Below are 16,609 nucleotides of genomic sequence, written 5' to 3'. Positions count from 1 at the left end.
CTGTCTGCTGTAACTCCAGACATGCTTGTTTGGAAAGAAAAACAAATCTGATGGTCTCCCCACCCATTTAATCATCAAAGCTTCATGGCAATTGGCAATTTTCAGTCTCAGGGCAACTCCAGCCGGTTGGTTGGCCGGCCTTCAGACGACATCACCCCAGTGTCCTCACCCGCTTGCCCACCGGGAAGCTCCCGCACACCCTCCAGGAACCCACTCGGTGGTCGCCACCCTCGGTGAGGCCCCCCCACCCCCGACCCTCGGCCCTCCATCTGCTTCCTGGGTCCCTGATCCCCATCACTGCACTTAGCACACCTCTCGGCAACAACGTGTCTGTCTGTCTCCTCACGGTCCTGCGAAGTCCTGGCAGGCACCAGCTGCCTTATTAGCCCCCAGGTCTTTCTCTTGCAACCCGGCACCTGGCTTAGACAGGGATTCCATAAATAACATTTGTTAAATTCACTGCCATCAATCAGGGTTCCTGCCAAGGTCCCAGGAGTCAACTGGAACCATCAGCACCTTTCCCCTCCCTGCTCCCAGCCTCCCTGCAGAGACGTCACTCTGGGGTGATGGTGACGCTCGGAAGTGGGCAGGAGAGTCCCCAAGAGCCACAAAAAGCAGGGCCTGATTTGGTAAAATGATCTCAACGGAGTCTCACAAGTTGGGACATTTGGCAACTCTGAAGTCTGTCACTTAGCTTCTTCAGAAGAGAAACCAGGCCTAGCAGGATCCATCAGAAGCCTCGAGAACATCTGTGCCGCCGCCTTCACGTGGAGGACGAGAACCTGTGGAAACCATCACACGAGCAGGGAGATTCACTGCAGCACCGTTGGTAATCAGAAAAACCGTAACAAAGCACGTCCCTGGAATGCCAACTGCCGTGAAGTCACGGTTGAGAAGAGTACCGTGAGAAAACGGTCACACGCGATGATAAATGAGCCTGCAAAACAACACGAGCTCAAGTTTACAAAGAAAAAAAAAAAAGGAAGAGCAAAACCATATATATTTGTATATTTAGAAAAGAAAATTCACCAAAATATTAACAGTGGTTTTCTCTAAGCAGTAGGATTAGATGACTTTCTCAGTTCTCTGCATTTTTTACTACAATATTTTAGATAGAAGGGGAAAAAAAAGAAAGGCTATGGAAAAGTTGACCCTCCATGGCATGAGGCCGATGGCAGGCAAGTGGAGGAAAATGCTGGAAGTTGGAAGTGTCTCATCAGACCCCTTCCCAGAGCCAGTGCCTATGCCTCGGGTGGAGGGTGGAGGTCTCTGATGGGGACAGACTGCCATGGCAGCCTCCCTGCACTCAAAGCCGGCAGGACAAGCGGTCCACTTGGTGAAAACCTGGACGTTGTCAGTCCCCAGCCAGGACTGACCTAAAGGCTTGCTGCTGTCCATCTCTGGCCTCTTCCTGTCCCCTCCCCCAGAATGCAGATAGTCTCTGGGGTTGTCAAGGGCCTGAGAACTCACCCAATTCCAGCCACACTCCTTAAGGCCTGCTCTGTGCAAGCCCCTGCAGGGGAGGAGGGGTACCGCAGACAAGAGAGATGAGTCAGGGGAGCACCAGGGGAGCAGACCCTTTCTGCAGGTCACCCAGCCTCTGCTTGCACACCTCCAAGGACCGGGAGCTCACTACAATCCACACAGCTGGGGCCATGCCCAGCAGTCTAGGAACAGAACTTCTGGGCCCACCTTATTTCCTGCAGCCTTTCCCCTACCACCCCAAATCCTGCTTCGAGCTCCATCCAAGGGTGCAGCTCTCAGGAGACAGATCCCATCCCTCCGCCCCTTCCATCTGCAGGCATTCAAAAAGCCCTTCCATGGGCTCAGGCGTAGACCACACTCGGGCCTTCCTGCACAGGCAGGTGAGGTGGTATTTATAGCCCAGGAATAATTGGATGTTAATTCCTTTCTGCAAAAGAGCGACTGGAGTTTCAATTTCCTCTTCTCCAAACTCTGAAGTGGGGCTAGCTACAGCTGGGAGGCCGTGATTGACACGCACGCACAGCCCAGGTACCCCTGCACCCCCCCAAACCCCACGATGCTAACGAAGGTCTCAGAAGAAGAAGCCATCAGCCCCCAACTCCCTTCCTCCCCAGTTCTACCACCAAGCCAGTGGCCACCCTCCACCCTCACTGCAGGCAAGCAAGCCTCTTTCTGCCAGGGCTGGGATTCCACATGACAATCTAGCCTCGTCCAGGGGCGCCTAGCCGGCTCAGTCGGTGGAGCATGCGACTCTTGATCTCAGTGTTGTAGGTTCAAGCCCCCACGTTGGCTGTAGAGATCACTTAAAAATAAAATCTTAAATGAATAAATAAATAGAAGAACCTAGCCTCGTCCTGTCGGTCCGGTCACTGCGACCCTTCAGGCAGGAGCTGCTCACGCATCATCCCAGAAACTTCAGGACAAGCACCATGTCCACACACGAACGGCTGACAAGGCTCTCAGACATACCAGTGAGCCCTGCGTGCCCCCCAGGCCCACCCCTCGCCCAGCCCCTGCCCCAGCCTCCGTCCTCTCCCGTGCCACCTCTCCTCTCAGCCCTCCGCCCCACTGCTGACCTCCAGCGAGACTTCGGTCCACTGACAGGCGATGCCTGGCTGGGTCTCTCGGGAAGGATCCACTCTCTAGGAGGAGGAGCGGGAGGCTGGGCCTGAGGAGCAGCGGTGGCAGACCCCACCTGGACTCCACGCCCACCCCCACCGCTAGGTGAATCGTACCAACAAGCCCCCACCGTCTGACTCTGGGAAACAGGGACCCTGTGTCTTCCCACGGCTTACGGGAGAGGCTGTCTCGGAGACCCTACCCGAGTCGGCCCTCCTCTGCTGTGCTCTCCCAGGACCCCACCGCAGGCGTCGCCCCTCACTGCTCTGCTCCCCACCAGGACGGCCCCTCCACCTGCACACGGGCCCCAGGAGGCTGAGTGGAAGGACGCTCCCTGACCAGTGTTTATATAACAACAACATAAGCATTTTATTTTTTCATTAAGCTTCTTAGTTTCTTAGTATCACAATGGAATGATGAGAAAAACAAGAACAAAAAACCCACAAGTCTGCAAATCTCTGACGAAGAGCAGAGACTTCAAGGCAATCGGAGGGGAGGGCAGGAGAGGCTTGACAGAAGTGCCAAAACAGTTCCAGCATCAAGTCTCTCCGGGGCCGGCTGGGCGGGGGGTAGGGGTGGAATGGTGAGAAGGTGGCACTGTCATGAGCGGTCCTTGGCGTTTCTGCCTCATGGCTGACACCCGCGGGCGGCACACAGACCAGCCCACAGGCTTTCCTGGGGCCTCCCTGGAACCTGGCCGGACGACCCTCTGCCTGCTCCCGGCACCCTGAGCACTCCAACCAGTGCTAAGATGCACCCTGAAGCCAGCTCAGCTGGGTGGGCAGCAGGAGAGGAGCGTGGAGAGGGGCGGGGGCCAGGCAACGCTGTTCAGGGTGCAAGAATCCAAGGAGGCTGAGGCCTGTCCGGGAGCCGTCTGCGGCAGAGGGCGGAGGTGAGGCGGGTGGCAGCAGCAGGAGTTCGTGTCCCTCGGCGGTAAGCAGGCTGTGCCTAGAGCTTCACGGTGCCAGGGGGCAGGCTGTCATTGCAGAGTCTGTAGTAACGCAGGTCGTTGACCAGCCTGTGCACATTCTGGGTGAACGAGGGCAGGTCCTGGAAGGCAGGGGCACAGCTGCAGCCCAGCCCCACCCAACACCCCAAATCACCCCCCAAACCCACCCCAGCTACTTTGATCCCGTGGTGGGTCTGAGAGGTCTACAAATGCTTTATAAAAGTCAGAACTTCAACTCATTGAGGCACCATGTGTCAGCAAAGGCCATACGGGAGCGAAAGAACAGAAGCTAACACTCCCCCAGTGCCCACCACATGCCAGGCCCTGCCCCAAGCAATCCAGACGCTAAGTCACTCGAACCTCACCACGAGCCTGCGATGCAGGTTTCGCTAGTGCCCCCGTGGGAAGGGTGGAGAAAGTGAAGCACAGAGAGATTCCGAAACTTGCCCCAGGTTCCATGGAGGAGAGGGAAGGGGATCCAAAATGGACTGGCTCCTGAACACGGGTTATGTCTGCCAACGCACACCTCTCCTTCACCGCAACAGGCCAAGCTGCGTCCGCAGACTCCTCCCCCACCCAGGGCTCCGGGCAGGCCCTACCGATCAGGAGGGACAGCCCAGCAGGAGCCCACAGGCTGCAGACACCAACGGAGAGGGCCCCCCGCAGCTGGAACCCCCATCTCTACTGTAATCCAGCCAGACCACCCAAGGTCGGCCTCCTCGTGCTTAGACCGGGATCACTGGGCGCCAGATGGCAGGTCCAAATGTGGAGTAGCAACGGTGCCTGCCACGGAGCTGGGGGACCCCACGAGGCTGGCGCTGCCGTGACAGTACCTTCTAGAAGCCCGCTGGCCAGGCCCCTGCTGCGCCCCTCGGCCCACCCGCCCTTCACCTGGCGAACCTCCTCTCCTCTTCAAACTCACCTCAAAGCCTGCCTCTGCCAGAGAGGCCCCAGCTGGCTAGGCTGGCCCCTCCGCTCCTCACTCTCCAAGTGCCCTTGGCTCCCCCAGCGTGGGGGCCGTGCACGCTGGCTCCGGAGCCAGAACACCCAGCCGGGAATCCTGCTTCCTGGCTCCAGCATTCCCAAGTTCTCTAACTGCCAACTACTGGCTGCGCTCGCTGAGCCTCGGCTCGTCTGTGAAATGGGATTCCTAACAGGACCTACACTTCGGAAGGTGGCTGGAAGGCTTCCAGGAGCCGGGGCACGTGAAGTGCTTGGTCCAGTGTCATCTACAGAGGGTGATGCCACCCGTCTTCCCAGCAAGGCTCCCTTGAAGGCGGGGAGGGCCCGGGGCCCCAACGCCCCACACAGGGCCTGAGAGCCAGCCAGTTTCAGGTACACGGTAAACAGATGAATGAAGGAGCGGGTTCTGTTACTTATCTGACCCTCCAGAAAACAAACCAAAGGGGTGTCTTTTTGATCAGTGGCTCCCAAATGCCAAATTCAAATGTCCTGGGGGAACTCAAGAGTACATGTCTGTCTATTTAATAAGCCCCCCAGGTGCACTGCTGCAGACCTAGACTTGAAAGCCACTGCTTTAAATCAAGAAGTTGACTGCTAAGGACATACATCATTAGAAACTGAGGGTTAAATATTAGGATGTGGCCTCAAGGAACAGGAAGGAAAACTGCCCAAGTGGCTAAAGAGAGCTTCCAGAAGCTCAGGAGAAGACGAGACAGATTCCGGGGAAAGAAAGACTCCAAGAAAAAGGAAAATAGGAACTGAGTCTAAGAGAAAACTACCCTGATGCATATCACAGATGAGCTAAGCAAGGAGTGAGCAGAGTTTGCTCCAGCAACAGCCACGTGTCAGGCTGCACGCAGAAGTGGGAGTGCGGGCCGGCCGCTCTGGTGCGGGAGGCAAGGCAGGGACCCCATGAGGATGGGGGAGAAGGTTTCACTCTGCCGCATGTCAGGCGGTGAAGGATGAAACGGACTCGTCCCACGGGAAGAGTTCGGCGAAGAGCCTAGCAGGCAAGTGCAGAGACCCTAACGGCTGAGAGGGGAAGGAGGGCAGGTAAGTGCCCCGACAGGACACCCCGGAACAGGAGAAGCTGGGCGCCATGGAACACAGATACACCGGCAACGATGGCCCCATGTGGATCCAGCACCTTCACCACCCCATCCCTACACCATCCCCGCCACATTCCCTGGGTGGACAGCGGGGTTGGGGGAGGGGACAAGGGTGAGTCCTGTGGGGGCTCCTCCCAGGACCCGACAGCAGGCCAGCCCACACTGAACCAAGAGGCCTAGGCAGAGCCCAGGGTCCCACCCGAACCCTGGGGGGCCTCAGACACGTGGCTCCTGGGCACCAGTTTTCCCAGCCTATCTGCAAGTTCAGGCTATAGCGGCTTAGAACCCAGGAGGAAACAACTGAGCACAGGGGGGTGGTGTGCTCAATGGGGTGCAGTAAGCATGAAGAAGCAGAGGCAATCAGATGCACTACTGGGGCCGGGGCTCCCAATGGCTGAGACGAAGAACACACTTGCTGCAGAAGCCCACACCGTGGGTAGGCGTGGGCCCCCGCGTCCACCCGCAGCACCGAATCGTTCAGGAGCCACCAGCCGGCAGACCACACGCGGAAGCGGCCGGCCCCTTCCTCCCTGAGCCGGCGCCAGAGTGAGAGCCCACGCTTGCCCTCCCTTTAGCCTGGGCCCTCTCTCCTCACCCGATCCATCTTGAAATTCCGCCCCAGAACATTTTTCTGGTTGGCATCCACGCCGTCACAACTGGTCAGAAACTCTGGGAGGAAGGCTGCAAAGAAGCCATCGAAGTCCACAGAAGCCATGTTGTAAATGGCAATGCCAATCTCCTCCTGCAGAAGGTCGTGGGACTTGTGAACCAGGACCTGCAGCAGCACGTTCACAAACTGGAACAGCATGGTGGTCCGGAAGATCTTCTGCAGACAGACAGCCGGGTGAGCGAGGGCACGAGGGCTCGCTCCGCATCCCAGCCCACTGCCTGCCATGCGCCCCAGCGGCTGCCCCAGAAGGATGGAACTCCACCCACCCCACTGACACCTCAGACGAAGGGCCCTTTCTGAGCAGGGGCGCTGACCTTGTGGTATAGCTTCTGCTTGGTGTTGAGAGTTTCCAAGTAGAAGAGATTTTGTTTGAACAGGTGGATGTCCGGCTGGAGAAAGGACTGTCCAAAAGCCTAGGGAATAAGACCACTGTGTTATAAGGAGCATTTAAAGCACCTCAGACCAGGCCCTCCTAGGGCCCCCACCCCACACCGAAAGAGCCAGCACTCCGCAAGCGATTCCTCACGTCCCTGGCAGGACGAGGGCACCCATAGCCTTGACTGGTTCTTCTGGTCAGATCTCGGAACGTTCCCGAGTAGTCTTAGCTCTGAAGTCCTCCCCACTGGGCCTCACTTCACAGACTGGTCTCACCTTGACCTTTTGTAATAAACCTCTGGATCCCTCCATGGATTCGGCCTTCGAAGCGAGACGCTAGTCAAGTGACTCTCGTCAAATCCTCAGCAACCCTGGCGGACTCTGAAACCTGCCTCCTGCCTCCCCTCGAACCAACTCCTCACCCTCTGTCAGCCACATGCCCTCTCCTTGGCTTCTAACTCTTAAAAACCACAAATCCTGGGAGGCTCCTTTAAACCGGCCGCCTCTGCCTTGGGGCTAAGCAACAGCAAATTTTTAAACTGCCTTGCAGTTTCTGGGTTGTCAAAGTTATGAGTTCTAGGGCAAAAAGTAAAACCCCTTCCCTGCCAGAAAAATCCCCAAGACAATGATGTGCAAGTCCCCACTCCCAACGAGCTGCTGACGGCTCTGTCCCCGGCCCCGGCCCAAGCTATGAGGAGTGTCCTAATGCCTGCCGCAGCCCTGGGATCTCCGTGATGCCCGAGGGTTTTATTTATTTTTTTAAGTTGCGTTTACTGAAGCGTGACACTGAGTAAAAGTCACTCTTTTGGGGTTCACCCTTGTGTAATTCTGACACATGGTCATCTAACCAACATGACCATCGAGACACACAACACTTCCACCTCCCCCAAAAAGTTCCCTTGTGTCAGTCTTCTCCCCCTATCCCTAGGCCACCACTGCTCATTCTCTGTCCCTCTGGTTTTGCCTTTTCCAGACTGTTACGTGACGGAGTGGAAATCATTTGGTCTGGAGCCTTTGGGGTCTGCTTCTCACCCAGCATAACTATCTGCAAGTCACCTACGTTGGTCTCGGCGGCAGAGTATGTTCCTTGTTACTGTCAGGCAGCGGCCCCTTACATGCACGCGCCTTGGTTTATCCATTCACTAGCTGATGGGTACGTGGACTGTTTCCAGATTTGGGCAATTACGAAAAAAGCCACTATAAACACCCGTGGACAAGTGGCATGAATATGTTTTCCTTTAGCTTAGGTAAAATGCTTACAAGTGGTTCGTCAGGTAGTGACTACACGCTCAACTTTGTAAGTACCTGCCAAACTGTGAGGCTGTTTTCCAAAGCGGCTTTCCCCAGCCTAGTAAGGGGCCAGGCACCCATCTGCCCAAGAAGGTGTAAAAGCAAGAAAAAGGTGAAAAAGCTGAAGTGGGGGTAGGAGCAGAGCAAACGCTGACTATTCCACACCCAAGGCCAAGCTGGAGACAGAAGGGCAGCGAGAGGCCAGGGGCAGGGCGTGTGCTTATCCAGAGAAGAATCTCCACGCAAGGAGTGCACGTGTCGTGCTGGCAGGGGGCTCAAGGCAGGAAGGGTGGAATCCCTCTGGCTACCCTGAGAAGAAAACCTTACACTGAAAAAACAAAACAAAACAAAAATTACTTTAACCTGGGCTTAGAACAAAAAGTTCTACAATCAAGTGCAGAACGAGGACAGCACCGGACAGCAGGCACCAGGCAGCCCAGCCATTCCCAGCAAGGGGAGGCGCCCCGGTCTCCTATGGCGGGGTGGGTCAGCCCCCCAGAGAGCCCGCTCACAGGGCAGCGCTGTCCCAGTGTGGTACAAGCCAGGATGGGCCTCAGTGTGCTGCAGGCAGTCCCCTCACACGTGGGAGCACCGGACAAGGCATACAGACAGCTGCTGGGCAGACGCTAACTCAGTCAACCTCACCCTCAACCCACGAAACAGGCAGCGTTCTCTCCACTTTACAGATGAAGCTCCAAGAACTGAACCAACTTCCCAGGTACTCAGAGGCAGCACTGAGCTCTGACCGGAGCCTATGTGGCTACCCCGTACTCCAGGGAAGCAAACCAAGGGAAAGACAGCCGAGGGACCCGGGTGGGTCCAGAACGAGGCTCTCCATCCTGGGACCAGCGGCAGCCTCACCGGCTCCTCCTGCACATTACCTGCATGATGGCACTGAACTGAGGCTCGTTCTCCATCTGCTCCTCAGTGATCCCCCTCTGGACACTGGCCAGGACCGTGGACTTGAAGAAGTACCTCCAGTTGTGATGGAGCGTTCGGAAAAGGAGCTCAAACAGCTCAGCCTTCACATCAGGGGAGGGGCGCTGCAGAGACACACAGACCCTCAAACCTGTGCTCCCTGCGGCTCAGAGCAACAGAGAGGCTTCAGCAATGCCTGCAACGGGCACGCAGAGTGTCAGTGTCCCACCCACACGCTCGGCCGGTCAAGTCACCCTCGGGCCGGCAGTTCACACCAGGCGTACTTTTGCAGAGACACGATGCCCGGGCCAGGGCCGACGGACCCTTTATTTTTATTTTTTTTTAACAATTTCTTTAATTTTTCAAAGATTTCATTTTTATGTAATCTCTATACCCAATGTGGGCTCGAACTCACAACCCCAAGATCACAAGTTGCATACTCTACCGACTGAGCCAGCCAGGCACCCCAAGAGGCCGTTTTCCTAACAGAAGCACTCAGCCCTCTAAGCCAGGAAGAAAAGGCTACCGAATGGCAGAACAATTAGGAAAATGGGTTTCCTGCTTCGAAAGCAGCTGATGTGACCTGTCCCATCTTCTTGCTTGTGTTGTTCCTTCTCCCAGGATAAAAAACGCTGTCCCAGCTAACCTGCTCATCTTCCGCAAAACAAGTAAGAAGCTTTAAAAGCAGTTCTGCCCTCTATGGACCAGGAGTTTCAAGAGCCCTAGAGCCACGGCAAGCCGCGGCAGAGGGCCTCCGGGCGGAGGCAGCGTGCAGGGCTACCAGCTCCCTGGGCCTGTCTCCTCTGTCACTACTGGCAGCAGGATTCAGGGAGAAGGGGGAGGAGAGGGAGGCAGGCTCAGCAGTATTTTCTAATTGAACCCAAAATCTCCAAGTCACTGGAGGGCATGCCAGGTCACAGTATTCCAGATGTCTCTGTAGAATTCAAAACTGTAAGGCCCAGACATATTTAATTCAGTCTTGATTAAAATTAAATTGGGATTTAAAAAGGTTAGCTCTTACTGAGCTATCACATAAAACGTGGTTAAGCCCACACTCATTCTGGGTCTTGTCACGCTGAACGTCTGCTTCCTAAGGACAAAGAGCGTTCCTTTAACAATAAAACCTTTGAGCAGTTCTAAGAACTAGCCTATATCCTTGAGATAGTGGGTGTTCTTACTAGGAAAGTACATTTGTTACAATGTTCACTGGAGAAAACCACATATTCACCTAAAGTTATGTATCGTTGGCCATGGCAGACTGATCTCACTCACCAACCAACCTTGCTGTGCTTCCGCTAGACTAGCTCTGATTAATTCAACCAATATAAAAAGACTGGACCTGGGGCGCCTGGGTGGCATAGCGGTTAAGCGTCTGCCTTCGGCTCAGGGCGTGATCCCAGCGTTATGGGATTGAGCCCCACATCAGGCTCCTCCGCTATGAGCCTGCTTCTTCCTCTCCCACTCCTCCTGCTTGTGTTCCCTCTCTCGCTGGCTGTCTCTATCTCTGTTAAATAAATAAAATCTTAAAAAAAAAAAAAAAAAAAAGACTGGACCTGGGGCGCCTGGGTGGCGCAGTCCTTAAGCATCTGCCTTTGGCTCAGGGCGTGATCCCAGTGTTCTGGGATCGAGCCCCGCATCAGGCTCCTCCGCTGGGAGCCTGCTTCTTCCTCTCCCACTTCCCCTGCTTGTGTTCCCTCTCTCACTGGCTGTCTCTGTCAAATAAATAAATAAATAAAATCTTTAAAAAATAAAATAAAATAAAAAGACTGGACCAAACTAAAAGCATTCTTTCTTGGAAAAAATTATTTTACAAGAAAAATAACTAACAAATTCGCTTTAAAACTCAATGCATTTTCTTCACTATTTCATTCCCTCCCTAGGTGTGGACAGAAGTCACCACAGGGGACTGGCCCCGCCCCTCGTACCTCGGCGATGATGGGATACACCTGCTCCATGCACAGGGAGATGATGCTGGGGAGGAAAGGTTTGAACACCTGGCCAGGCTCCTGGACCACCACCTGCAGGATCTTCAGGAACTTCTCCACCACCCGGCAGCCAGTGCTGCCTTCGTGGAGGATGCTCTCGGCCAGCTGTTCTCTGCAGACAAGGGGAAGCACGTGGTAGGCAAGGAAATGTTTCTCTGGGGGTCAGCATGAAAACCAGCGCTTGTGGCAAGTGAAGAAAAGGAGCAGAAAGTCCCAGGCTCTGTAGCCGGGCCCCACTACTTCTCCCTTTGGAGCCTGGAAGCCACGGACAACAGGTCTGCAGTTACCTGGTAAACATGTTGAGGAAAGTCTGTATGATCTGCTCCGTGAAAGGCACGCCCATCTGTACTCTAAGGCCTCGAAACAGAGTGAGGAAGAAGCTCAGCATCTCATCGGTCACGTCTAAATGAAGGCACAAAGAAAAAGGTTAGAAGCCCGCACACAGGGATAAATGGAAGCCCCCTCGGCTTGACGGCCTTCCTTTTGCAAGCTGCACCTACCATCTCGCCAGAAGGCTTCCTGCTGGAAGAAGTTTCCCCCACGCCACCAGAGCCCACGATGGATAGTGGGAAACCATTAGGGACATGCCAAAAGAACAGCTCCAGTGTCGTGAACCTCTGGCCAACGACGGCTCACTAGAGGAAGTGAAGGTCACCAGGCAGCCGCCCTCACTGCCTGGCATCCAGCGACGCTGAATTCTCACTGTAGATGGATCATTTTGTGCTCACACTGATGGAGCCATTCAACTGGGTCGACACCTGAGTGCTCTTTCCATTTCTCTCTCGGACCACTAATCCCTGCACTGGGGTCAGGGGTTAAGTGGCTGGAAGTGGATAATGACGGTGTACTCAGGCCGAATGGCCCTGGCCCATTAAAGGGATTAACTGCAGAAAATACTGGTTACATTTAGTCTGGTTCCACTCGCAGATCTGAACAATCATCTCGTACAGTATGTTTTGGCTCTAACCTCATGCACTCTGCTTACAAGAGGCAATCAGGGAACACGTGCCGCTATGTCCCTCATGACTGACAAGACTACTCTAAGTGCTCTCATAAGCCAAGCCACGTGCACGCAAAGCCAGACAGCCTCTATCAGTGATGCTGACGGAGGGTGGAAACCACGTCAGCAAGAGCCACCCTGCCATCCAAGGAAACAAGCAGCACTCGTGGGATGAAGTTCTCTTTCCTCTCCTGTACAATGAACCCATCACCTCAACCTCTCACGTTCTGCCCTGGGAGTGTCAAAGACTTAGAAGTGCACGAGACAAGATGCCCCAAGGGACTCTGGGCCACACGACACAGGTGCAAGGCCCAGGTGAGGGCTCCATGGCGCCTCGGCCCCAGACTCCCCGTCCCCGCACTCTGCCTTCAGCGCAAAGGCCCACACCGCCCACTCAGTGTGCTCTACAGAGCCCAGCAGTCACTCTGGGACTCATCGGCACCCGCCACCAGGGGGCCTGCCACCAGCGCCTACCTGACTGGTGGATAAAAGCTGGAAAGAGGGCCAGGGAGACCTGCACGGATTCCTGCAGCGACTGGTAGCAGATCTGCCGGGACTTGGTGGACTCCCCGGAGATATTCTCCACGATGTCTTCTAAGACACTAAGTGTCTGGTGGATAATTACTTTGGCTGCAAATCGAGATTCAGTGCATGTTAGGACTTGTCTGAGGATAAAGCAGGGTAACGGGGAACACAAGGAAAGGGGGGACATTTGCACAGGTATTCAGGGCACAGCTGCGGAATTCTTGCTAGAGGAACAAGGTCTCTCTTGACTGAGTTATCCATCTCTCTCTCTCTCTCCCCCCTCCTATATCCTTTTCTCTCTTCTTTTTTCCCTTTTTACCGCCAGGACTCCGCTGGCCTCCCTGCTCAGTTTTTGCCTCTCTTCTGTCTCTATCCACCAGAAACAAGCCCACAGAGAGGGAAAGATAAAGTGTAGCCTCCGGTTAGGTGAAGGGTAAGAAATATAAGCTTCACATGGGAACTACCCCAGGCGAGAATGGACACACGCAGATCAGACACGCCGTCAGTTCAGATATACGTCTAGCCGGGTGATCCCCACCAGCACCCGGTGCACACCTGCTGCTGCTATGCTCAGGAATACACCGTCTGGGCCTGGGGCCTGACAATATGTGCGATGATTATCATATGACGCTGTGTTATTAACCACATCTACTCGCAACGAGACCCTGATGTTAAGAGCTCACATGATGCCTCCTCACAGCGCCCAAAGAAAGCAGAGGCAGTGGCTGGCAAATGGGCGGGAGCCCGGAGGACACAGCAAGGGCCCAGCTCAGAGGAGCCCCAGAGAAACTATAAACGAGCACTAGATGGCTCTACAAGCGGGGAAGTCCCCTTGTCAGGACACTGGGGAGAGTCAACAGCCCCAGCTTTGCAAGGCTGCTGTGAGGATGACACACAAGGTTAGAATGTTTCCAGCAAAGTGCCTGGCGTATCAGAAGGCTCAGCACGGGGAAGCCGTCATCCTTCCCCAGCACTGGTGGAGCTGGCTCTCGCCCTTAACACAGAGCTTGACCCCAGCTGCCCCCAGAAGCCCCCCATGGCTCAGCCTGAGCTTGGCAGACTCAGGTGGAGACTCAGATCCTTGGTGGAGCTCCAGAGGCAGAACTGGAGGCTGAGAGCTGGCCTCCACCTGGCCGCACTCCCTGGGACGCCCCGGCCCCCCACGCTCACCAGCCTCTGTGGGGGCTGAAGCAGCTTCCAGGGAAGGGTGCAGCAGAAAGACTCGATGCTCTGGAGGTGGATGCAATCAGGTTTGACTCCTGACTCCACCAGATTCTAAGTCTCAGTTCCTCATCTGAAAACGTGGATAGACACATACCACCACCTCACTCAAAGGACTGAGCGTGACTGAAAATAACGGTTCATAACACGCCTGGTCTTCTAAAGGCTGGTCACGTGGACGCTGGCACGTGAGCCAAAGACCCATGCATCATACTGAAGGAGCCACTCACACACTACTACTCCAAGCACGGGGACTTTAACTGAGCCAGGAAACTGCACTTGGATCAGACGTTTCTCTAAAAATACACAAGGCGCAGGGAGAGCAGTTTAGGGGGAAAGGCCAACAGGGTAGAGACCAAAATCTGACCTCTGATGTGTAAGAAAATTGAAACAAGAACCAAAATGCATTCACAGAAATGTACAAGGGGAAACTGAAAGCACCATTAATATGTAATAGGAAAACAGGTATAGAAAGTGTGGTACTTCCACGGAATAGGACGTTCCCAGACCGTTAAGAACAATGCTTTCAAGAACAAAGGGGCAATGTGGTGAAGAATCAGGATCTGGAGCCATTCAGACCCAGGTCTGACTCCTGACCCCACCACCTTCTCTCTGATCCTGAGCAACCTACACCTGCCGCGGGGTGGGGGTGGGGGGGCAGCACTTGACAACAGAGGGAAGCAGGTGATCACACTGAGCATGCCAGTAACGGGACACACAGAAGTGATGCCACTGCCCAGGTGGTATTCCTGCCCAAACTGCTGGAAACAATCAGAAGAAGAGCTTCCAGGACATTTTATGAGACTATGGGTTTGGATTCTTCAAAAATGTCAATGTCATGTAAAACAAGAACCAGGAATGCTTTTCTGCATTAAAGGACTGGAAAGATGTGACAACCAAAGAGAACACGTGATCCCAGACTGTATCTTAGATGTTTAAGAAGCAAAAGAGGCCACTCTGGTAGCACCTGGGGAACACCTGACTGCGGTCTATATGTTAAATGCTGTTACTGTCACCAAAGTGTTTGGGTTATAAGAGAGTATCTTGTTCTCAGGGATAAAGGTTAAGAATTCAGGGATAAAGTGTCAATGTCAGCAACTTACTTTATTTAAATGGCTCGGTTAAAAAACAGAATGTGGGGGGGTTGAGAACGAAGTGTGGCAAAATATTAAGTGGTAAATCCTCACATAAGATATACAGTTGTTCCTTTGCTTTAGTCTTTCAGCTACTCTGCGGGTTTCAAAATTTGTCAAAGTACTAAGCTGCAATGGGAAAAACTTTCCAGACCTTCATGTTATCACTTGGAGGACGAGGAGAAGACAAACCTCACTGGGCTGCAGGGAAGACTGAATGAACATCTGTACAGAAAGTTCTCGGCCCAGCGCCTGGCACACAGGGAACACACCACAGATGTTAACTATACTGTTTAAGTCTGTCCCCGGGGGAAATCGCTGCTCCCGTTCAGCAGACAGCTCCAGCACGGGATGACACCTGCTCTGCAGGCAAGCCGCAGCCGCACACCCATACGCTCCAGCCAATGAAACGTGAGCGGAAATACAAAGGCCAGGTGTCACCTGCAGGCCGGTGCTTAGAGAGCCACTGCACCATCCGTGCCCCCGGCCCAGCATAATCATAGTCCGCAGGGCGGCCTTCAGCAGCCTGGGGCGAGTGACCAGAATAAGCAGGAAGTCCCCAACCCCCTTGACCCCATCTGAACATGCAGTAGGAGCAAGAAATACATCTTTTCCTGGATTAAGCCACTAAGCTTTCGGGATTGTTTGTTACCACATAGCCTATGCTGACTGATAATAAGCATGTGTAAGATAAAGGGAGAAACAGACCACTGAACTTTCTAGAACGTGATTCTACACTAGCTCTACCTAACCCCTGGGCAAATCACTCTGTCTTACCCTAGTTTCCTGAGGGACTAAATCAGAATAGCAACAGCATCGAACCCATAGGCTCACACGGGAATAAAGTGAATGAACACAAAACACTGAGACCCAGGAGCAGACAAACACCAGACTGTGAAGGGCGGTGCCAGCACAGCCAGAGATGCGGCGATGGACAGAAGACAGCCGGGCAGAGGCCCCGCGCACAGGGCACCCTCACTGACCCCGCCATTCTCATGCAGCCACAGAACCACAGAAGATATTAAAACAGAGAAAAAGAAAGACAACAAGATCGCTAAAATGGTTACTTCCTAAAATACTGAACAGGAGATTTAAGAGTTTTTCCCGTCTTATACTACTCTAATATTTTTGTACAACGAGCACTTGTTAATGCTCCTAATTATAATGATCTTAACAAGAATGTTGAGTACTTACTGCTATTTCTAACATTTCACAAAGTGTTTTTGTTGACATTCTATGCACAATGTCTTCCAATGTTTCAGTATTTTCGTAGTGTGAAAATATAGTATTTTTTAAATATTTCTATAAAACCTGTACTTTCTGGAAGATTTCTCAGAGAAATCTGATGCCTTCTACTTGAACTGAGTTTTGTTTTGTTTTAAGATTTTATTTATTTATTCGACAGAGATGGAACACAAGCAGGGGGAGTGGGAGAGGAAGAAGCAGCCTCCCAGCGGAGGAGCCTGATCTGGGGCTCGATCCCACAATGCCGGGATCATGCCCTGAGCCGAAGGCAGACGCCCAACCGCTGTGCCACCCAGGCGCCCCTGAACTGAGTTTTCTTGATTCATCTTTCTCCTCCCTTTGAATATAAACAATCAGACTTGAAGTGTCATTTGTGAAGATACCAAGTTCTTTCAAAGCCTCTAAAACACGTTTTTAGAGAAAGGTTAAAAATAGTTTCAAAAGACAGTACTTAAATCCATTCTTCCCCATGTGCAGAGGTGAATTGCTTTGATTGCTTATACAAGTACCTGAAATGGATCAATTAGTCACTGTAGATTTTTTATCCACAGAAGGCACCATCGATGGTTTACTTATTTTTGACATTTTAACTATGAAAAGGGGTGTCCTACATTCAGGAACT

General features: G+C 53.5%; 1 protein-coding gene across 1 annotated transcript in view; it reads right to left on the bottom strand.

The window, feature by feature from the left end:
- Positions 1 to 2,948: 2,948 nt before the first annotated feature.
- Positions 2,949 to 16,609, bottom strand: part of XPO6 (exportin 6) — a 99,979-nt gene continuing 86,318 nt past the window's right edge. The window contains 7 exon segments of the mRNA XM_008685216.2: positions 2,949 to 3,654; positions 6,221 to 6,451; positions 6,610 to 6,708; positions 8,842 to 9,003; positions 10,804 to 10,975; positions 11,151 to 11,265; positions 12,338 to 12,493. Of these exon segments, the coding sequence (XP_008683438.1) occupies positions 3,553 to 3,654; positions 6,221 to 6,451; positions 6,610 to 6,708; positions 8,842 to 9,003; positions 10,804 to 10,975; positions 11,151 to 11,265; positions 12,338 to 12,493 (1,037 nt within the window). The 3' untranslated portion in view covers positions 2,949 to 3,552.

This window comes from Ursus maritimus, unplaced genomic scaffold (assembly GCF_017311325.1).
Source record: "Ursus maritimus isolate PB19 unplaced genomic scaffold, ASM1731132v1 scaffold_2, whole genome shotgun sequence".
Classification (NCBI taxonomy): domain Eukaryota; kingdom Metazoa; phylum Chordata; class Mammalia; order Carnivora; family Ursidae; genus Ursus; species Ursus maritimus.
Note: the sequence above shows the minus strand (reverse complement) of the source record. Positions and strands in the feature narration are given on the sequence as shown.